Here is a 23,772-nt window from a genome sequence, read left to right as displayed (position 1 = left end):
TGAGGATTTATGTGAGAATATTACTTTTGTGACTCTGAGGTGAGGTAGTCAAAGATGCGTACCAGCTTTGATTTAAACTGGAACAGGTAGCCTACAGTCAGAGCGTGATTCAGACACTGGTGGCTCCGGAGGCGATAAACTGTAGCGATTGATGGTAAACTTGAATTAATCACTATCCATGTTGAGACATGCCTCTCCGTGCTGCAGCATCTACCTGTGAAAGTCTGAGTGAGTCTCACCTGCTCCAGTTCACTGGCAAGACTGTGGCTGTACAATCATTACGTAATGATTCTGCAGCTGCCACCAATTGTGGCCACTTTCCCTTATCCCAGTTGGGAGTCTACCAGCAGGGTTAGACTGCTAGAAGCTTTAAACCACTTCCTGTGTGGTGACTCCGCAGGGCAGTCTCGTAAGCGAAGCCAGACACCCTGCCCCTCATTAGACTAGTGAGGTGATAAACAAGGGAAGCAAGACAACAACAAGCCATTTAGCTATTTTTTTACACAAACAACCTATCCTGGTTCTGCTGCTATTACATAATCTCAAAACATTTGGCTGCATTTCTCCGACACACCTCATCTGAACTGACTTTTATTGTTTATAGGCGTTCATTATTAGTATAATTTTTGACCTTGCAATTTAATGTGTTGACAGTTTACTTTGTCCTGCTCCAATTAGGAAATAAACCAGAGACATGGTCAGAAAAAAAATCCAAAGGCTGACCCAGCTTTTTAGAAACAGAAGGCTTCTTCCAAGTCACACTGTCAGGCATCGGCACACACACATATTCTGTTGACTCGCTGTGGTTTCACTCTCCACTGCCTTGACAGATGAAACGTATGACCTGCACGTGCACAGACTGTCAGATGATGAATATAATCTCACAGTTTAATCTACATTTTTGACTTTTAGGTATATTCTCTTGACCTGAACTTTCTTATTTTCTCTCTATTGCAGGACTGGAACCGTACGTGGTACACAGCTAACCCAGACCTGACCCAGTGTTTTCAGAACACAATCCTGGTGTGGGTCCCATGTGTCTATCTCTGGTTGCTGGCTCCCTTCTACTGCCTTCACCTCTACTGCCATGACCGCGGACGCATTCAAATGTCCTGCCTCTGCACCGCCAAGATGGTGAGACTTCACACTGTTTGACTGATCTTTGACTGAAAGCAGACACAAAGGCAGTACATCTCTTAATATGAACTCAAATATACTTGCAAATCTGAATGCAGTCTCCTGTTATCTGCCTGTCCTGCTCAGGTGCTGGGTTTCCTGCTGGCCTCCTTTGGCTTCGTGGAGTTCTTCTACATCCTGCTAGAGAGGAGCCAGGAGATTGAGCATCACATGGTCTTCCTACTCAGCCCCATCATACGCAGCATGACTGTGGTAAATATTGAGGATCTTTCTTGAATTTAACTTAATTCCCCCTCATTTGTTTGTTAGGCGCTTTCCATCCAAATAGAGAATTATTCCACACAAATGTGCAGAGTTTTTGTATGGAAAAAGCTTTAACTATTGAGCTATGCCACTGATTCATAGCCCAAAACACACATCTGACATTCTTCCAGCATTGCTCCAGGCAACAGGAAGGTTTTGGGAATATTTCAGCCTACGTCCTGCTGGCTCACATGTCAATGTGCAGACACATGAAAGAATATATAGTGTATGCACCGTATGTTGGCCAGACACTGAGGTGCAAAGCTGCACAACCAGGGATAGATTTATCATGTTGCAGGCAATGCAAATATCACAGTAGCCTGTAAACACAGCCTGTATTTGACCATCACTCATCAGTGCGCAGAGCACTTATGTACTGACATCAATTACTATTTGATGTGGAGTCAGTATGAGCAAAGTTTAAATGCAATGAAAAATGTGATGGTTAGGTGCTGCAATGTCATAAAGAAATGTTTTTTCTTATATGATGCTTATTTTTTCTGTTGGCTAATATTCAGAATAGCCTTTCAGAAGTATATTTTACAGATTTCATTCATAGCCAACCAGCTGTAATAAGCTGTGAGCATTGACTCACTCAGGAACATCAAGTGGACGGTCAGTGTTTGTCCAGTCAAGAGCTTGCAAGTTATAGTTGATGAAAAACACAAAACCGCCAAATACAAGGTAATGACACAGAAATGTAGCCGATGAAAAACTTAATTACATAGAAAGGCTGAGCCTATACAGTACATACTGTAGGCTACAGGTATGCTATTGAACTGGAAGTCCAATAGCATACCTTTCCACCAACTCCTTTTTTGAGTGCCATTGCTCTGACCAAAACTGTATTTAAAGGGGACCTATTACGCTTTTCCTTATCTTCAATCATATATATAATGTTAAAATGTTGAATGTTCATGTGAAAAGTGACCAACATGTCAAATAATCTGGTAAACGTATGTAGAAGTAATCCTTGTGAGCAAAAAGCACCAGCTTCAGACTGCTCTGAAAGCTCAGTTTCCAACATTTTTTTCTACTTTCAGCCCGAGCTGACATCAATTCATGACAGATTTCTTTATATGTTCATCTGCTCCGCACACAGCGTGCAAGTTCACTACTCTGCTCCGCTAACATTATGGAGTTTTTCCATTGTTTTGGGGTAGACGAGCAAATGCACAGCAAAGTAAAATAAGTTGTTTACCTGTTGGAGGTGTGCCGGTCGTTTGCAGCTCTTCATCAAACATCATCATCATTGTGGCTCTTTCTGGGCCTTAAAGAGACATGAGCTAAGAATGCCTGTTAGAGACAGAGGCTGAACTGACAGGCTGCATAAAGGGCCAGTATAAGATAAATAAGGAACTGTGAATTATGAAAAGCTACTCTAGTGGAGTCCAAAAATAAAAATATGCTGGAAATGAGCATAATAGGTCCTCTTTAAGGTGCAACATGTTTAATTGCAAGGCCTCTGCAGAAAGGAAGAAAAAAAAGAGAAAAAATGACCATGCAATTTAACTTGGAACAAGAACCTGCAGCTCTCAATAAACAAGTGTAACAATGAAACCATACCCAAAATCAGTAGAATGGAGATCGTATGTCAGAGTCTGAAGAAACAGTTTAAACAACTCAAGTGTTTAGATCCAAATCAGTGCAAGACTAGTGCAGACTTATGCAGTCTGGATGAGATCTATAATTTTTACAAATGTTGTTTGTCTCTTCTCCCTTCAAACATCTTGAATCAAACTATAATAGCCACCCTACCTGGATCAGGGTGGGTAGGGTGGGTTACAGAACATTATTTAGAGAAGATAAGGGCTGGTGTGCAATCAGAGAAATGTTTTTCTGTGATCTGTGTTGATGGATAATGGCCTTGAACGTTTCTCAAGACATTGATCCCACTCATTTTCTGTAGATTTTAACTGATGAGTAGGAGCAAATAGAAGAGGGGTGCAGCTCACGACATGGGTGGCACAGCAAGTATAAAATGCTGTTTATCCCGAGCAGGAGTGATGTAAGATTTACAATGCAGCACAACAGTGCAGAGCCCAGATAGGAAGGCTTGCTTGTGTGCCCGCAGAGCCGTATAGCTTTACTCACAAAGCTTCCTCTCTCTGCAGCCTTATACAGCTCCTGCATAGTCTCACTCTCTATAGGTCAGACAGCCTTGCCCACCTGTGGTCTTTTCAGACTCCTGAGTAAATACCATACTGGCACGTGTTTGGGTAAAAATACACTGAGACGTCTCTTGTATCTAGGGATACATTTCAAAAAAGATTATTTATTTTGAGGATCATCTATCACAGCAGCAGGGCAGACAACAAACATCTACTGAACGATATAAAGGAATGTCACAATCTTTAAAATATACTTGCCAGACATATCTATATTAAAGGATATAATTTTCTAGATGTTGATTGTAGCCACCCACCACCACCCGTTCCCTGAGTGCAGGCCTGGAACACTGTGCTCTTGTTGCTCCAACCAACTTGTTGTGTTGGCCTTCAACTCAAGCTAATGTATGGGAACCCTTTTGCTCAAGTCACTCAGCCCACGAATGAATCGTGGTCACTATTGATGAAAAGTCCACACATGACACTGACTATAATCAGCAATACCATGACGTAAATCTCCTATTCCTTCCCTGGCACTGCACACTTCCCATGTAATTATAAGGTAGGGTTTTGATTTGGGGCTTAGTGATGACTTAGTTCCACCCACTGACTTGTACAAACAGATGGGCTGATGGTTTACAGCAATATGGCAGAGTCAGAGCGGAAGGCTATAATAGGAGGGACCTTGCCCTCAGATACTGACCTGAGGTCAGCTTTACATTTCCTTCACTTATATTAAGATTTGGACTGAGGCTGATGCAGCCTCAATCAAAGTACCAGCAGTCAGGAACATAAAGTTCTTGCCTATAGTACTAGTATACAGTATTCAGTGCTTTCCATAGAGTTCACCTTGAGAAAAAATCTATGTGCAGTATAGAAATATAGTAGTAGAAAGGACTCCCTCGTAATAAAGAAGTAGCAGACAATTATCTGCCGACTGCAGTTTTCCTCAGCTCCAAAGAGCTTTTTAGCATCTTTCAGCTCATTGTTTTTTATTTGCCCCAAATTTACTGTTTTGGTTCAGTATCTCTGCTTTCATCAAGCTAATTTCCAGCAGCAGCAGACAACTGTTTGCAGAAAAAGCTCTAATAAACTCAGTGACATTCAATTCAGGTGGACTGGAGAATCTAAATTCCCCATGGGTATGAAAAAGTGTCTATCTACATTCATTCCTTGATGGACTGGCAAGCTGTTCCCCAGACTTCTTCTTGATGTCTGCGGAGATACGTGACAACTCCCTTGAAAAATATCAGGTTTTCAGGGAAAAAGAAGAAATGAAAAGAATAAATAATCATTGTGTCAACACACAAAATGTATGAGAATTCTGGATGTTGTTAATATCAACAGGGCAGATAAAGATGTTCACCCTCTGCACACATCTGCCCATAAAGTATATCAGGTTGTTGATGTGAAAATCTTTCTTATAATGGTTCAACGGCAGATACATGACTCCTCTGAGGACGAACAGGCAGCCATGTCCAAATACTGAATCAGTCCTATTTTTGAGAAAACTTCACAGTATAGAGGTTTCTTTGAGGAAAGTATAAAATGAAATTAAGCAATAGCAATATGAGGAGGGCTTGCAGCATACTGTACATATGTCACTTTTTATAGGAATAGGAAGTCAGCCAGATCCCATCTGTGTCTGCGGCCAGGGAAATCCCAGAAACCCAAGTTCTTTTCTCGAAACCACCATCGGCTGCATTAGATCTGACTAAATCTTCTATGCTCTGTTGAAAACATTGGCAGTGACATCTGCAGCTAATACAGGAGAAATAGCGCTTTATTTTCTTCAATTGAATTAAAATGATGTAGCACTAAGTGGCTACTTGGAATGAAGTTTTTCCCACAGCAGCTTATATAAAATCATCAGTCTTCCATAAAAAGAAAAACGCTTGGCTTGCAGTTTGTTTTGGTTGGTTTAGAACTGATTGTAACTATAATGTAAAGCTCATTGATATATAAATAAGATTTGAGTTCAAAAAGAAGTTCATGCTTCAAATTCTTTTCTTTCTGTCTTTGTTGTCAAAGGAGTTGCTCCAAGCTGTTCATAATTGTGGCGCCAGAGATTGGAGTTTTGGCTCTCTGCTTTCTGGGACAGAATGGTTTCGGCTACTCACAAGTGAATTCTTAAATTAAGTCTTTCTTCTGTTTCTGTCTAGATCCTGACCTTATGCATCATCCAGTTGGAAAGAATCAGAGGCTGCCGTTCCTCTATATTCCTCTTCCTGTTCTGGGTCTTGGCTGTTGTTTGCTCCCTGGTGCCTCTCAGAGCGAAGATCCAGCTGGCCATGGATGAGGTATGCTTATCCTACTAATTAATAAGGAGTATTAATATCATACCGTTTAATATGAATATTTTTACCCTATCCTACATGTTAATGTATGATGCCATATCTTCCAAGCTTCCAAAAGCGCAACCATCCTCTTCATGAAAATCAAGTCACAGCGAAAATGAATGTGTTTGTCAGGCATGAACTCAGTGAACCTACAGTGTCAAAACACCATGCAGGGATATCTAATCAGGTCTAGTCCTACCCATAGTCTAGACACACGACTCCAGCAGCACAGCTTGAGATAAACCCTGTGTCAGCAAAGAGTTTCTATTTCATCTCGAAATTTTAACCAAGGTAACCTAAAGTTAACCAAGTGTTGGAGGATGACACTGCCAATTCTGGTCAAGCCTGTGTGTGTTTAAGTTTTCCTTTTCTTCCTGTGTCTTCTGTCAGACACTGCAATCATTGTTGTATGGGGTAAGTTTCTATTTAAGCGCATGTAGCCGTGGGGCCGTTGCGTTTGCATTTCTATAAAAACACACAAACACGCACACATCCATATTTCTGTTTTATCGTCCTCAGCGTGACATTCCCACACTGCTTGGGGGAGAATAATGATGGCCCTGGGATAAATGCTGGTGAGACATGGCAGCCCAGGGTCAGACCAGAGGAACGTCAGCACTGTGTTTATGGGCCTACACTGCTGTAAACACAGCCAGATGGAAATCTATGCATCCACACATAATGCGAGGCCATTTGGAATTTAGACACAGATGTTTTCATTTCATACAACCGCACACGTGCTCATAGGATGCACACGTGACCACAGATATATTTCTTCCCCACATTGTTTCTCTGCATATTGATGAACTTAATTCATATGCCTGGACCATGCCTGGTCATTGAAGTCAACACATCAGGTTTTAATTGAACTTCTGGAGATGATTAAGATAACTATGAAGTTCATGAGATGGAACAAGCACTACTCACTGCATCCTAAAACCAATAATAAAAAGGAAGTCACTCAAAAACTACTGATAAGACACCTGTTGAAGGAATAGTTTGATATTTTGGGAAATACACTCATTTGCTTTCTTGCTGAGTGTTTGGTGAGAGGGTCGATACCACTCTTATGTCTGTACAGTAAATACAAAGCTACTACTAGCAACCAGTTAGCTTAGCTTAGCACAAAGACTGGAAACTGGATAGTTCAGACAGAAACTATAAAGCTGAGAGTTCTCTGTTAGACAGAGGTGAGGTGTTGTACGGTGTTATTGCTTTGGGCATGAAAGATTTCCTGCATTGGTCCTTGTGACAGCAAAGCTGAACAAACCTGTTAGAGAGAGTGCTCCGCTGTCTGTCTAGTAGGCGGTGGAGAGGGTGGTCAGGATTATCCATAATGGATAACAGTTTGTTCAGTGTCCTCTTCTCCAGCACAACTTCAAATGTGTCTGGTTTACAGCTAAATATGGAGCCGGCTTTCTTAATCAGTTTAAGTCTGTTGGTGTGGCCGGCTCCAATGCTGCTCCCCCAGCAGACTACAGAGAAGTACAGTGCACTGGTCAGAACAGACTGGTATAAGATTTGTGTTGTAAAGTCTTCAGTTTTCCCCAGTCCCCAGACCTGAAGGCTTTCTTCTTCTAATTAAGAAGAAAAAAAGAAATACAAAATGCTGCACTCACAGTATTCCTTCTGGGTCTTGATCAGCACGCTGAGCTCGTCCATCTTATAGCCCAGTAGGGAAAACAGCTAGTCTGGCTCTGTACAAAAGTATCAAAATCTGCCTACCAGCACCTCTAAAGCTCACAAATTAACACTCATTTGCTTCACCTGTACATAAATCTGTACCTTTGGTCAGAGCCAGGCTAACTTCTCTTCTCATATTTACTGTACAGACACAACATCTAACCCTTGACAAGAAAGCAAAGTGTATTTCCCAAAATGTCAAACTATTTCTTTAATATCTATACAGTTGCAATACAAACAGTTCATGATTATGTACCTGGGTCCCATCATCAGTTTAAAACTGAAATGGAACTCACATGCACAAGAAAAATTTATGAGGATACACCGAAGACAAATATACCTCCTCCCAATAAACATATATTACATCCATACATACATTATATCAATTTATGATTTCTAGGCTGGTACTGTTCAAGCTCTCTTTCTCTAACTCTAAAACTTTCCATTCCCCATCTCATCCTTTCCCCATTTGTCCCAACCAGAATAATTTTTTTGAACTTCAAATTTGAATGATTTTCAGTATATTTGACAGGTGTTTTTGCTTATGTGTTCATATTACAGTATGTGTTGTATAATGTTTTACTAATATAAAAGTTTTCTTCTTTGGAAGCATTAACAAATTCAGTGACCCCTTATAATAGACAAACCAGGTGAAAGAACAAAAGTTACACAGCGCAGCTCAATAGTTTTCCTGTGACTAGTGTGACAGCTCACATTTACATATCGTACTGAAACATTTTCTAAATATTTATAAAGAAAGTGTCTAATTCGCATCACAGTGTTGAAGGCTTGAGTTGACAGAGTTCATGTTTGTGGACCCTTGGCCATTCTTAGTTGCTTGACCTACATTTTTCTCACCCACTCTCCGACCATCCTGACCCTGTTTTTCACTGTGTGGCCGGATCCATTTGGCCCCTTCATATCGCCTTTCTGGGCACAACACCACACTTTTCAGAGAAAATTGTTTTACTGTTTACCATGGCTCTGACTTTCAAGCATACCCGTACTGCTGCACAACGGACTGGCTATGGCAGTGGTGTTGACCCAGTAGTAAACAATGCCTCTGCCAAAACCCACAATTTCTGTATGTCAAGAATAACATGCAAGTCCCACATTTCACAAAAGTCGACTCTGAGTGGTTAATATCGCAGCTGCTCCCTTGATTGAAAGTAAGCGTGCTGGTTTGTAAAACCACAATCTCCCTATTTACAGATACGGGCTCTTAGCGTGACTGAGAGGCAGTTTTTAACTATCGTTTCATTTATATAAAGTACACCATTAAAGACTTTGGGTTTTCACCCCAATGTGGCTTAAAGGTCCAAAATACACTTTATTGTGTCTGTGATCTTAGTGTATAAACCATATCCTCTGCTATACAATGTGTAAGCATGGGAAACATAACATAATGATTTGAGTGCTGTGACTGTTGTGAAACTGCACACAAAGCCACAGTGCAGATGAATGGCACTGTATACCACAGGATGTTGAGTGATTTGTTAAGCAATGCTGAAAGAAATGAAGCAACTAAAAGACGTTTTGATCCTATTGAAAAACCTTATGTCGTGATGTAAGAACAAAGTTATTTTTCTGTGACACGCGCTTGACCACAAAGCCAATTAATTTTGTCACCGGTTTAAAATAAAAGACTGACTTGCAAAACTTGTCTGGAATAGATTAAATCGAATAAACTCAAACAACTCTGTCACTTTTTTAGCCTTTTAGCAGTCTCTTTAGTCTGTGTTTTCTTTTTCCACAGGGCATCACCTCTGATATTGTTCGATACCTCGCCTTCTTCTCTTACTTCACCATCCAACTGGCTCAGCTCTTCCTGTGCTGTTTTGCTGACCAACCTCCAGAGGGAAAACCCGTCTTGGAAAAGGTAAGCAGAGGAGAATGTATCCCACTTTCGTCAAAACGTCCACTCCAATCCAATACCCAGGAAAATGCCTGACCAGTTATCTTGTGGTTTTCAACTTTTGTTGTAAGGGCACTCTCCCTTTTGGAGGAAATGATGTGATTCACCTCCTCCCTCCTTCCTCTCCCACTCTCACTTTACCGCTTTGGCTTCCTATGAGGAGAGTGTGAATGAGCCTGTGTGTGCTTGCTGTTGTTTTTCCTGCATACCGTGAACACGAGTCACTCACTTCAGTGTTGGATAACATAATAACCACTGCTTAGTGTCTGTGACCACACAACAGCAAAGCTATTACTTAATACAAATCCACATCTCACTGTCTCATCAATCATGAGGCTGACAAAACATTTTCAAGCTCAAAATAGCAAGCGGATACAGAGCAGCTGACAGGTGAATGAAAATGAGCTTCTAATCAATCAAACCGCCATGTGATGTCATATTTCCTTGGTGATAAACAATCAAAATAGCTGGAAAAGTCCCTTACGAATTCTTGGCCGGTGGCAAGGAGGCTGAGGATACATAAGCCACAGTCTGGTGTGGTGGACACACCCATTGGTTGCTCCCTGGTGTGTCCTCTTCTTCCCCCACCTCCTCCGCCTCTCTGCCCCACGCTCTGGTTAGAGTTACTCACAGGAAGAGAGGAAGCGAGGGGAGGATAAGGAGCAAGAGTGCGGGTAATGAAGAGAGCAAACACCCTGGTGAGGGGGTGGCAGGGTGGATGCGTGAGAGAACAAACTTTTTTGTGTGTCTGCGTGTTTGTATCCACTGGTGGAGAGTTTGTGATGAGATATTTCCGCTCAGTCAGTACTAGAACTCAAAACGTCATCTAACCATGCGCTAACACTGAACTCTATTTATTCTGTCCTGTGGGAGTTCTCTGCTCACTATAATGGACCACCTGACTGTATCATGCTGTTTACACACATTTGCGTTAAATACACTCCTCACAAGTGCACCATTCAACCACCAATCAACCGTCTAAGTGAGGCTATGTATGCTTCGAAAGCCTTTAAGTGGTGAGAGATTTACTGGGAAAACAACAGTGAGTCTGGTTTTTAATCTGTTGCAGAATCCCTGTCCTGTAAAAGATGCCTCTTTCCTGTCAAAGATCCTCTTCTGGTGGTTCACTGGGTAAGATGGTTGTTTAAAAACCCCCTCATATTTAGCCTTCAGTTGACTCACTACAGGAACAGCTTGTACTTGTTTACAATAATGATGTGTGTTTTATCGATGATCATCAGTGTGAATCATCTCTGTGCTCTCTCCTAAGGCTTGTTGTGAAAGGATACCGCACTCCACTGGCAGCAGAGGACCTGTGGACCCTGAGAGAGGAAGACACGTCACACAAGATCATCTCTGAGCTGCAAGAGGACTGGACAGCTGAATGTGCCAAAATTCAAAAGTGAGACTTCCTGATGATTGATGTCTGGTAATTTAAAGGGGAACCCCAGTGATTTAGTGTGGTGCTTCCATAATATTGAGGGACTCACAAGAGACATACTACCTAAAGAATGATCAGAATCGAAGAAACAGAGGCCGAGACATTGTGACTTTTAGTGTCCAGCATGCGTCAAATTCCAAAAACACTACATTTCCCATAATGCAACCAATAGCATAATTTCATTGGCTCCTCTTGCCTTATGAACAATTCCTTGCCCCCAGTTTATAACACAAATGTTCTGTATTTGTAGTCAAGCCCAAACTGATAACTGATAACCCTGATGACATCATAACCCTGATGACATCATCAAGGTTATTTTTTCAGACTTTAGAAAGCTCCATCTAGAACCAAAAAGGACATTATATTCATTCATTCTTTCTATGTGTATTAGCCAGTAGCTAGCTTGAATGCACTGCAGTGGACCAATTTTCACAGGGAAACAACGACATGTGCAGCACGTGCACATGTCGTTGTTTGATGTTTCCTCTGGCTCATATGGTCTGCTATTTTAACACAGGCCTGTCATCCACTGTACTGTTTTTACTATTGTCATAGCTAACAGCCAAGAAATCAATTCCATTTTATTGCACTATGGTCAAATGACAGCATGGTGCTGTTTGATTTAATGTTTCAAGCAGAGCTTGACTTAGCTATGATTGCGGTTAATTGAAATTCTGGATGTCTCATCACCAGAGGCATTCAGGGCCAAAAATAGGTCCAAAAGAGTCCCTTAAGGACATCCAGTACCATAATGTCAAGACAAGAGCCCTGTGTCATTTTCAAGGCTTGTTAACATGATTCTTTGCTTTGAAGATTTGTCATTAAGTCTAATAACTATGTCAGGGAATAATGCTTTTTATGGCCCCTGGCGAATTCTTGAGTCAATCAGTGATGGCACGAATAACAACATTTGTTTTTATAGTCTGTTTTACATTAACGACTTGAAAGGCGCCAGCGTCATGTTGGAGCATCTCTGACACAGATGTCTTGTCTGTAACCATATGCGCTTCTCTCCCTCTGGCAGGCAGGAGAAGGCCTTGGCGTCGGGTGTGGCGCTGGGGAGCAGACTGCCAGACCAAGCTCAGCTCCTCAGGAAGCTGCAGAAGGAGCAGAGCTCTGGGTTCTTCCTGCTCAGGACACTGGCACGCAAGTTCGGTCCATACTTCCTGACTGGTACCCTGTGTATCATATTCCATGATGCCTTCATGTTCGCCATCCCCCAGGTGCTGAGGTAAGACTTAAAGGGACAAAGCACCACAACCTAAATTTGCTCTTACCATCAGGGCCATCTGGCAATAAATAGCTGCGGTGTGATTTGCCACTGTTGGGAATTATTACGTGTATCTCAACCCAGTACCATGGAGCTCAGGGATATTTGGTTTGTGGTGCCCAAAGCCCCAACATTAACATTCTTGTTTCGAAGATAATCTACAGATGTTGTAGTGACTAGTTTGCTCACTCTGTATGAAGATAGAAATCAGACAGTTGTGCTTTGATAACAAGAAGTTCTCAATAAAAGTGTTCATAAGGAGGTCTGCGGATTATCACAAGTAACCGTGTCATTATATTTGGAAAGAGATGTTGTTGTTGAGTTTGTCAAATATAACTTTTTCAGTGTTCTGAGTCCCACAAACCAAATGGCATTGGATGCACTGTATTAAGGAAAGCTGCAGCCAGTATTTCCAAACCTCAAGTCACACCGAAATCACCTGGATGGACAGCAATCCAGGCTAGAATAAAAATAGGTTTTATTGTGTTTTTTGGAGATGAACTGTCCAATTCAATTTGGAGATTTAAGTGAAAGAGATTTTATTTTCTTGGTATGATCATTCAAAGAAACATGTCATCTATCTATCTTTAATGATTTGTGACATCGACAACCAAACAACAACAGAAGCTGGCAGCAGTGAAAGCAGGTCATGGCGAACCGCCAACCGCCACACCATTCCACCCGCCAGACTGGAATGTTGTTGTTGATGCACAACACAGAATCAGTGCAAGTGTTAATTACGGTCATAGAGCTGTGAGCAAGAAAAGTAGACGAGACCACAGTCCTCGGTGCTCCAGTATGGGGGACAGTGAGGCGCTGCAAGGCAACACGCAGAGAGGGAGAGGAGGCTCTAAATGGCAGAAATGCTGGCGGACCACAATAAGGAAGCCACTGGCCAAGTGTGAGGGCAGCCTGGCCACAAGCTGAGCACTGTTGTGCAACCCGAGCTACTTTGTGTGGACCAGTCGGCCAGCAGCCACAGCAGCGCTCAAGGCCATGCCATTGGTTTAAGGCACACAATGAAAGTAAAATAAAAAAGATTGAATGAAAAAACAGAGTAAAAAAACGTGTTGACAGAGTAAAAACCTAGCTGTGTCTGCTTTGAATTGTGTGTTTCACTACTTTCCAGGAAAAATCATACATAGAAAAAAGGTTTTGATATATTACATATAAAATTGAACACTTGCAAACAACCAAAGATCCTGATTATGTCTCAATCTTCTTCTTTTCTCCATCCACAGTCTTCTTTTGGGTTTCATGAGAGATGAGGACGCTCCATTGTGGAAAGGCTATTTCTACGCCACTCTTATGTTCCTCCTCTCCTGTCTCCAGTCCCTCTTCAACCATCAGTACATGTACACTTGCTTCACAGTGGGAATGAGGGTGAAGACAGCTGTTATGGGCTTGGTTTACAGGAAGGTGGGTAAATTTGTATCCGCGGACATGTAGCTGCTAACCTCTAGACACAATAAATTATGTCCTAAATGGCAAAAACAAAAGCTTTCCCTCTTTCCAGACTGGAAAACAGTACACAGTGTATGATTAACAGCTTTTACCTAAGATGAACGATCATCTGAAATCTTTATGAGGGTTTAAAATTATATTGTACACACACAGTGCACTGAAGGCTAAAATGTCTTTGTCTCTTTTGTTGTCAATTCAGTCTTTAGTGATAAACAGTGCTGCCAGGAGGACTTGTACTGTGGGCGAGATTGTGAATCTGGTTTCAGCAGACACTCAGAAGCTCATGGACTTTGTGGTGTACTTCAACGCTGTATGGCTGGCTCCTATTGAAATTGTCCTTTGTCTCTTCTTCCTCTGGCAGGTATGTCGAAATGTAGTGTTTTCACAATGCCTCCCATTCATGCACAGCTGCATTTTAACTGAAAAGCCCTTGACACCACTTTATCTTTTTTTTTCTCTTCTTTTTTTAATTTTTAGCATCTTGGACCATCTGCTTTGGCAGGAATTGCCACGGTCATTCTCATTTTTCCACTGAACGGATTCATAGCAAAGAAAAGAAGCAAGCTGCAGGTAAAAGCTGTTAAAGGAATTCTTCACACTTTTACTCCATAGCCCTGACATCTGGCATGTTGGGTCAGGGATGCCACAGCTGGTTTAGATAGTGGCTGAAGAGCCGTGTGGGTGTTTGGCCTGAATGGTACATTCTCTCTTGTCCTTTTGATGTCTGCCCCATATAATGTGTTTGAAAAAACAATGACAGGAAAGGGTGGGCAGTAGGAAGACATAATTTTTCATTTCTTTGGAGAAACAACAAACGGTTCTTTAAATTTGGATGCCAATTTAATCGAACTCGGTCTTGAATGCAGTGACCGCATTCCTGGTCCTTTGTTGTTTCCTTGTCATAAAAATCACTAAAATGTAACGAGCAATAAACTCTTATTGAATTAAACAAGTTCTATTATGTTCAGGAAAACTACTACAGCTGTAATGAGAGCAGACAAAGCCATGTTCACAAATGCATGTATTTGCTTTGGTCTGGTAATTGTCTTTCCACTGTGCCCCAGTTTCAGCTCAAGATAGCTTGTTCTTCAGATAATAAAACATAAAAACCTCTTTGTCTGGTCAACAGGAGATCCAGATGAAGTTCATGGATGGCCGCATCAAACTGATGAATGAGATCCTGAATGGAATAAAGATCTTGAAGTTCTATGCCTGGGAGAAGGCCTTCCTGGAGCAGGTTTTGGGATACAGAGAAAAGGAGCTCAAGGCCCTGAAGAAGTCTCAGATACTTTATTCCATCTCCATTGCATCCTTTAACTCCTCTTCATTCCTGGTAAGAGCATTGAATTGAACATGCTGGTAATATTCCTTATTTCTCTTGTTGTCAACAAATCCCATGAAAAGACCAAAACCAACAATACACTGATCATACTGAAAAGTAATGTCTGTGTTGTCCAAAACTATCAAAACACATCAGTGAGCTGAACCATTACACTGGCTGACATTCCCCTTCATTACCATGAATATGGGCACTGAAGTTTATTTTGGATCAAACCCACATACACCATTTTGCGGCCATAGATTCTCAACTCAAGCACCAAATGTATATTACTCCGCAGCTAAAAATAGTCCCCAACAAATTAACTATTTACTCCTGTTTGAGTGACATTTGCTAAAAACTACAGTGCTCAGCTGTTTTAGGAAATTACTCAGCCATTTAAAAAAATGAAACCATACTGTTCTGGCCCGTTTTTAAAGATTGCGTAGGAAAGATAGACAGTAATGAGAGACAGACTAAGCCATTGTTGCTTTTGATCTTTTTCGTGGGATTTGTTGACAATAAGAGAAATATAGGATAACACCAGCTAATCCATCACACAAGTTTCTGCCTGCAGAAGTAACATTTTATGTCTCCACCTAGATTGCCTTTTCCATGTTTGGAGTCTACGTAATGCTCGATGACAGGAACGTCCTGGATGCACAGAAAGTTTTTGTCTCAATGGCGCTGATCAACATTCTGAAGACCCCACTTAGTCAGCTTCCATTCGCAATAAGCACAACCATGCAGGTAGGTGGCATTTTAGTTTAAATTTGATTTGTTTTCTCTACCTATGATGCCCGATGAGGAATATTCTTATGTTCCCATGTGATGGACAAAGGTCAGAGAATTAACCACTGACTCTGTTTCAGGCTGTGGTTTCACTGAAACGTCTGGGAAAGTACCTGTGCTCAGAGGAGTTGAAAGTGGACAATGTGTCAAAGGCTCCACTTAGTTCTGGTAAGAGCTCCACCCATGTATAAACTATTGCATTGAATGAATAAACTATTTTACCAAGCTGTTTAACTTCAACAATTTCCAGAACTTGGTTCCCATACTGCGTGAAATCATAGGCTGTCATAATCAATATAAGCAGCCCACAAGATTTTGTTGTTTATATCTGTGGAGTACCACAGCCTTGTATGGATCATGTGCACTGTCACTTCCTGGGTCCCGGGCTGGATGGTAGTCAGGGTAATTATAGTTTGTTCCCATTTAGTGGTTGAACATAAATCACAGCATGAATTCAGACATATGATTCATAGAGAAATTAAACAAAAAGTACTGCACTCTTCCGTCTGTAATCTGTCAACACTTCCTAAGACAGTTTGTGAGAAAGCAACAGCTCTGTAATTTGTATGATTAAGCAAATTCACTTGTAATTGTGCCCAGGCCACACTCTGACGAGTAACTTCAAGGGGGAATTTTGTTTTGAAAGTTTTGTTTGTCTCTCAGGTTGAAAGAACGTGTCCTGTCTTCAGTTTTCATTGCAGCTTTTGTTCATCTAACCTTACTTTCTTTTCTTACTTAGACGGGGAGGATGTGGTGATAGAAAATGGCACTTTCAGCTGGTCTGCAGAGGGCCCTCCATGTCTTAAAAGGTATGACTAAAAAAAGAATAGAAAAACACTCAATCCCCAATAAAATCAAGAGAGACTTACTGGACAATTCATGTCTTTGTTCACAGGATCAGCATCCGTGTGCCACGGGGTTCCCTCGTTGCTGTGGTTGGACATGTGGGCAGTGGAAAGTCCTCATTGTTGTCAGCCATGCTCGGGGAAACAGAGAAAAGAAGCGGCCAAGTCACTGTGAAGGTACTGAGCTTGCGTTCCATGTGCAAGGTCTATTCATAGCTTAATTTAATAAATACTGACAGTTTCTCTTTTGACATCTGTCTTCACAGGGCTCTGTGGCGTATGTGCCCCAGCAGGCCTGGATCCAGAACGCCACAGTTCAGGACAACATAATTTTTGGCCGCGAGAAGCTAAAGACATGGTACCAACGTGTGCTGGAGGCTTGCGCCCTGCTGCCCGACCTCGACATCCTACCTGCTGGAGATACTACAGAAATTGGAGAGAAGGTATAAAAGTTGTTGTACTTTTAAAATAAATTATGTGAGATGTTGTCTTGTCTCTAAATCCTGTTATGAGTTATGTCTCAAAGTTTTCTAATAACTTTGTCCATGTAGGGACTGAATCTCTCAGGTGGACAGAAGCAGAGGGTGAGCCTGGCCAGGGCTGTCTACAGGAAGGCTGATGTATACCTGCTGGATGATCCACTGTCTGCTGTTGATGCACATGTTGGTCAACACATCTTTGACAAAGTTATTGGACCAAAAGGAGTGCTCAGAGACAAGGTAATACACGTAACAAAACCTGTAATTCAGCCTGTTCAATTCAGCTGCAAAGACTCAAAACACAGTTTCACAATACCTAAACCCTTTCCAAGAACATGACCCGCATTATTGTTATCATAATATAGAAACCAACACTTTGCTGACAACTTTGTTTTTAGAAAAGGCTCAATTTAGTGTTGGATTGTGCATACATCCTGTTTTTCTGACTCATGTCACTTGCTATACAGACCCGCGTCCTGGTGACCCATGGCATGAGCTTCCTGCCGCAAGCTGACCTCATCCTTGTCCTGGTAGATGGAGAAATCACAGAGAGTGGCTCCTACCAGGAGCTCCTCAGTCGCCATGGCGCCTTTGCTGACTTCATCCACACCTTTGCCAACACAGAGCGAAAAGAGAGTGCCATACAGAGAGGTGAGGAGTCATTTCAGCTATAAATCCAAAACACACAGTTCTGTTTATTTCAGTTTTTGTCAGTTAGTTTAATTATTTCTATTGTACATTATATGTCATAAACATCACTTAAAAAACAAACAAGCATTTATAACTTATAATAATAAAAAAAGAAATCTCCGTCTTGTAGCTGGTTCCAGGAAGTCCAATGCTCGTCTCAGCATGGTCGATTTCATGCCGTTCTCCAGAGACTTGTCACAGGAGCAGCTCATTGGGTATGTAAACGACCCTGTGAACAGCAAAAATGTCATTAAGATATTTGGCATCCCAAGTATCTTTCTAATTAAACTGACCTCTGGCCTCTCCATATCCTCCAGGGGTGACACCACTAATACTAACCTGCAGAATATGGAGCCTGTGTCTGAAACAGACCAGGAACAGGTCCCCGAGGACTTGGGCAAGCTGATGGAGGTTGACAAGGCCCGCACTGGAAGGGTAAGATTGATTCTAAAGATTTTAAATGAGGCTCCAGTGACAGTCCGCTTCTAATAAACACAACTGAAAAGATAAATCCAGTTATCTTGTAAGTTTCGCAAACTGAATGGTATTTTTCATGTTTTCAACAACAGGTGAGGTTGGAGATGTACAAAAAGTACTTTAAGACCATTGGCTTGGCCATCATCGTTCCCATCGTCTTCCTGTACGCCTTTCAGCAGGGCGCCTCACTGGCCTACAACTACTGGCTCAGCATGTGGGCTGACGACCCAGTTGTTAACGGCACCCAGATTGATACAGACCTGAAACTGACCGTCTTTGGGGCACTGGGCTTTGCGCAAGGTTAGTTACCATCATAGAATTAAAAAAGAATGGAAAATGGATTTAGGTATCTCTACGAAATTTTTTTCTGCAGTTGTTTTCTACAATATGGGAAAATGGAAGAGTATAGAATCATCCTTGGCTCTGGTTTAATCAAACATCTTTCCCATCTCTCTTCAGGTGTCGCTATCTTTGGTACGACTGTTGCTATCTCCATCTGTGGCATCATAGCCTCTCGCCACCTGCACATGGACCTGCTGATCAACGTGCTACGCTCTCCCATGTCTTTCTTCGAGTGCACACCCAGTGGCAACCTACTCAACCGCTTTGCCAAAGAGATTGATGCCATTGACTGCATGGTGCCCGATGGCTTGAAGATGATGCTGAGCTACGTCTTTAAACTCATGGAGGTCTGCATCATTGTGCTGATGGCGACGCCCTTTGCAGCCGTGATCATCCTGCCTCTTGCTTTCCTCTATGCCTTTGTCCAGGTACATTTTCTACTCAACATTTAAACTCACCACTGATGACAATGACCTTTCATTTTTTCTTTCACACAGCGTTATGTTAAAGGTGGCTTAGCAACAGCCGGGTTCCATTACAGAGTGTTATTGGAAAGCTCCCGGCTCCAAAACCAACCATGCTGATTTAGCCATTCACTTCTGTGTTTTGTTCCCTACCTGCTGACATAGATGTTACACACATTCACTATGAATTATGGGAAAATCCTGAGCGCTCCCTCTTTGGTTTCACTCATTAAAGCCGGTGTTTTACTTTTCCACTGTGGTCTACAGAGCTTCTATGTTGCCACATCCTGTCAGCTGCGGAGACTGGAGGCTGTGAGCCGCTCACCCATATACACCCACTTCAATGAGACGGTGCAGGGTGCCAGCGTCATTCGGGCCTTTGGAGAGCAGTCCAGGTTCATTGTGCAAGCCAATGACAGGGTAGACTTCAATCAGACATCGTACTTCCCCCGATTTGTGGCCACCCGGTGAGATCATATGTGATGATTATAAAAGGCTTTAACTTAATTTACTCATTTATTTGCTCAGTTGACAATTCATGAAGAAAGGCGATGGTTCATAGAAGCAACAATTACCAATGATTGCTTACTTGGTTAAGCAAAATGACTTCAGGCTTTAATAGTGAGGACAATTGTGAAAGTGTTGAACATTTTGGAACTTGCCTGCCCACAGCTAAATCAATGTTACATCCACAGGTGGCTGGCAGTCAATCTGGAGTTCATTGGTAATGGTGTGGTATTAGCAGCTGCCATTCTCTCTGTGATGGGAAAAAACACCCTGAGCCCAGGCATAGTTGGTTTGGCTGTTTCACACTCCCTCCAGGTAAGAGGTTGTGCCCGCAAACACACACACACAGTCATACAGTAGTACTGGAGGAGTCCCAATACCCAACTGTGTAGCAACAAAGACAGTCATTTTTTATAAATTACACACCGTTGTGGGAATTCGCTCCAGTTGCATGAAGCATGAGGTGATCAATGTGAAATATTAATGTATTTTTCCACAATAAGTAAATGTATTATGAGCAAAAGAGAAAAAAATAAACCTCATTGCACTGGATTTTGCAGGTTACTGGAATCCTAAGCTGGATTGTGAGAGCCTGGACCGATGTGGAAAACAATATTGTGTCTGTGGAAAGAGTAAATGAGTATGCGGAAACTGCTAAAGAGGTCAGTGTTCCAACTACATGTTAGACTTTATGCTGCTCAAGACACCAATCCAACACCATACAACCAGAGGGCTTTTATGTTCTATACTCACTCTTTGTTGTCGTCTCATACAGGCTAGTTGGAGTATAGAGGGCAGCTCCTTGCCTCAGGCCTGGCCCCAGACAGGAACTATAGAGTTCCACGACTATGGGCTGCAGTACCGTAAAGGCCTTGAGTTGGCACTGAAGGGCATTACTTTGAACATTCACGAAAGAGAAAGGGTGAGTCTTCTTGTGTTATAAAACATGTTCACCAGTCTTAACCCTGGATTTCTTAAATTGCTCTGTTCACTGTGGCTTTCACAGAACTCTGTCACATAAATTCTGACTTTAAAACAAACCTTTCCCAGGTCGGTATTGTGGGTAGGACTGGAGCTGGGAAGTCCTCACTTGCCCTGGGGATCTTCAGGATCTTAGAGGCAGCAAAGGGAAAGATCTTTATAGATGGAGTCAACATCGCAGACATTGGACTCCATGACCTCCGATCACGAATTACTATCATTCCTCAGGTACGACAGTAGTACTAACAAAGACTGAGCCCTGGCTTTTCTCACATAAACTGTTTGCAGTAGTTGCAACCCGTGGCCAATATACAAGTCATACTGAATTGTCCTGTTGCCAATGTGGTCAATTTTATGATGAATAACATCTGTTGTCCACTTTCCCAGGACCCTGTTCTGTTCTCTGGCTCCCTCCGAATGAACCTTGACCCCTTTGATACCTACACCGATGAAGAAATTTGGAGTTCATTGGAGCTCGCTCATCTCAAGAACTTTGTCTCTAATCTGCCTGACAAACTCAACCATGAATGCTCAGAGGGAGGAGAAAACCTCAGGTACAGATGAGTACACTGATATTACACATTGAAATGAACATAAACCACCACCTGTCCAGCCCAGTCAGTCACAAGAGTATTACAGATATCTGCACAGAGTTGCAGCACACATACTGTCCATAACTAAGATATGATTCTATCCTTCCTTCTCCAACTCCTCCTTGTCTGTTTAGTCTGGGTCAGCGCCAGCTAGTGTGCCTTGCCAGAGCCTTGCTGAGGAAAACCAAGATCCTGGTTTTGGATGAGGCAACAGCTGCTGTGGACCTGGAGACAGACACACTCATCCAGTCAACAATCCGCACACAGTTTGAAGACTGCACTGTCCTGACCATCGCTCACCGCCTTAACACTATCATGGACTACACTAAGTACGATACTACTTACTACACTACGCAGTCAATAAAGTATTTAGCTCAACTGGCAGCAATGTAATCAATGACAGTTTAGATAATGAATTGTTTATTGAAGTCAAGTAAAAATATGAAATATTTAATTGTTGCGGCTTCTCAAATGGGAGGATTTGCTGCTTGTATCTGTTTTATCTGTCTGGACATATTTTTGACATTTTATAAACAAAACAATTCATAAAAAATTGATTATTTTCCTTTTAAAAAATCAATTCTTAATTGCAGCCCTACAATCCACTAATTACATCTAACCACATGCTAATCACATGTCCAGCATTATCCTTCACATACATGTTACACCAGAGAAATGTTGAATCTAAAACCTGTGTTCGTCCTCCTCTTTCTGCTTTACAGAGTCATTGTTATGGACAGAGGCCACATCTCTGAGATGGACTCTCCAGCCAACCTCATCGCACAGCGGGGACAGTTCTACCGAATGTGCCGGGAAGCTGGGCTGGTCTAGGCAGGGCCTCGTACCATGGAGCTGTTTACCTGGTGTACACATGTGGCACTGTAGTTGTGTGGATCTCCAACACATGTTGAATCAGCCATTCCAAGCTTTGTGGCAGCTCAAAACGCCTCCCCACAAGGGCATTGTCGATGAATCTCAAGAGAAGGTGCTGACCCAGTCCCTATTTGTAGGTTTATAACACACACGGACATACTGTCCTAAATCAGGAAAAGACATTGTTAACCTCAGATAATGAACATTCAACAGAAAGCTACAATGGATTGTTGAGAGTCTGCAAGCTATAAATATTGTATATAGAATAGTGGAGTCTGTTTATTCCAGGGAAGAGTTAAGCCAAAGGCTGGAATAAAACACCACAAATCTTAAGGATTTTCATTCTCTTTTTGAATGGGAATTATATTATTTTTGTAGTTTTTGTAAGTGTTATAAAGCACATGACATATTTTTTTGATGTTGTCTCAGGCTTAAATGATGATGTTTACTCACTTTTTTTAGCCTTGTGTAAGAAAAAAGAGGCACTTTTGTAAATGTAAATTGATTGAAATCTATTTTGTCTTCTTGTCCCAGGAACTGGGACAGGAAATACTCTGACACACTAACCTTCAGAAGGTTCACCCCGGAAAACGTAGGGGAAGTGAGGTTTTCATAGCCTTCAAAATCTGAGCTTGAAGCTGCAAATTTAGAGTTTTTATATGTCAGGGGAAAAGAGGAAAACATTAAGTGAGCCAAGACATTAGCATCCGTCCAACTATGTTGTGGCTGTTGTTTATTTCTGTCAAAGTAAACACATAAAAAGTCAATAGAGACCTTTCTGGTCAGATTTAACCTGAAGCCGGTAGTGAAAACCACCATGAATGAAGAGAATGCCTCTTCAAAACAGTGGTGATAAATCTCTGTGTGTGATTGTCTCTCTGCCTCCACCACACAACTCAGGCCATGCATATATGTGCAGAGAAAAAAGAAAGAAGTCAGTATTGTTCTTTTTACTTTGACTACCAAATTGACACTTTACTCTTGATTCAAAGAACCCAAAGAACTGAACTTTTCAAAGAGAAGAGGCATTTACTGTTTTTGTCTTACTGGTTTAGACAATATATTCAAAGAGAAACCCTATAGTTTATTTATGTCATATGACAAAATGTATTAAGTGTCCTTAAAATTCTGAGGATTGTATTATATTTATACTTTTTATAACAAGCTTGTTCATTTTTCACTGACCATTTACTGTTGATGTACTGTCTTGTTCCATACATCATGCTGGACAATAAAATGTATTTGAATCTACATCATGGTTATGCTTGAATTCATATATGTTAAAGGGAGTGTGTATCAGGAAAAAATTAATTAAAAAACGTTTCTGGGCAGCTCTTAAAAAACACATTAAAATTATGATATAGATTTATCACAAAGAAACACCAAGGCAAGTTGAAATGACATTGTAGTAATGGTTTAGCCCTAAGTATTAACATCAGAGATCAATATTAAGTCTTAGTCTGTCAGAGCAATTCTTGAGAATTTCAGGGTAAGTCTCAGTGTCAATGGCTATGCCAAATAAATACTCAATGTGTGACGCAGTGCATTACTGGATTTTAACCACAGACTGTATAAAAATAGATTTAATAAGATTTTAACAGTTCAGTTCAAAGGGTAATTAGATGCATCGATGGCCATATTTTGATGCTGAATTATCTTCTTTATAATCAAGCACAATTAAGAGTGAACAGCGTTGATACACATTTTAAGGGATGCCAAACCGTTGAATGGTGAAGTTGAAATATTAAACT

At 41.5% G+C, this 23,772-nt stretch overlaps 1 protein-coding gene across 1 annotated transcript; it reads left to right on the top strand.

Moving 5' to 3' along the window:
• The first annotated feature begins 1,047 nt into the window (after positions 1-1,047).
• abcc6a (ATP-binding cassette, sub-family C (CFTR/MRP), member 6a) lies at positions 1,048-23,535 on the top strand. The gene is made up of 29 exons (XM_042395430.1): positions 1,048-1,134; positions 1,264-1,389; positions 5,711-5,848; positions 9,327-9,449; positions 10,555-10,616; positions 10,756-10,887; positions 13,438-13,615; positions 13,860-14,021; positions 14,138-14,230; positions 14,790-14,993; positions 15,582-15,728; positions 15,851-15,938; positions 16,510-16,579; positions 16,666-16,792; positions 16,882-17,058; positions 17,167-17,334; positions 17,562-17,745; positions 17,915-17,999; positions 18,102-18,219; positions 18,354-18,561; positions 18,721-19,031; positions 19,335-19,534; positions 19,763-19,889; positions 20,135-20,236; positions 20,350-20,496; positions 20,625-20,783; positions 20,943-21,109; positions 21,283-21,477; positions 21,871-23,535. Exons 1-29 carry the CDS (start codon positions 1,108-1,110, stop codon positions 21,977-21,979), a joined length of 4,134 nt encoding a protein of 1,377 aa, XP_042251364.1. The 5' UTR covers positions 1,048-1,107; the 3' UTR covers positions 21,980-23,535.
• Positions 23,536-23,772: the final 237 nt, after the last annotated feature.

Source organism: Thunnus maccoyii, chromosome 2 (genome assembly GCF_910596095.1).
Source record: "Thunnus maccoyii chromosome 2, fThuMac1.1, whole genome shotgun sequence".
Classification (NCBI taxonomy): domain Eukaryota; kingdom Metazoa; phylum Chordata; class Actinopteri; order Scombriformes; family Scombridae; genus Thunnus; species Thunnus maccoyii.
The sequence above is the reverse complement of the archived record's forward strand: the minus strand, read 5'-3'. Positions and strand labels throughout refer to the sequence as shown.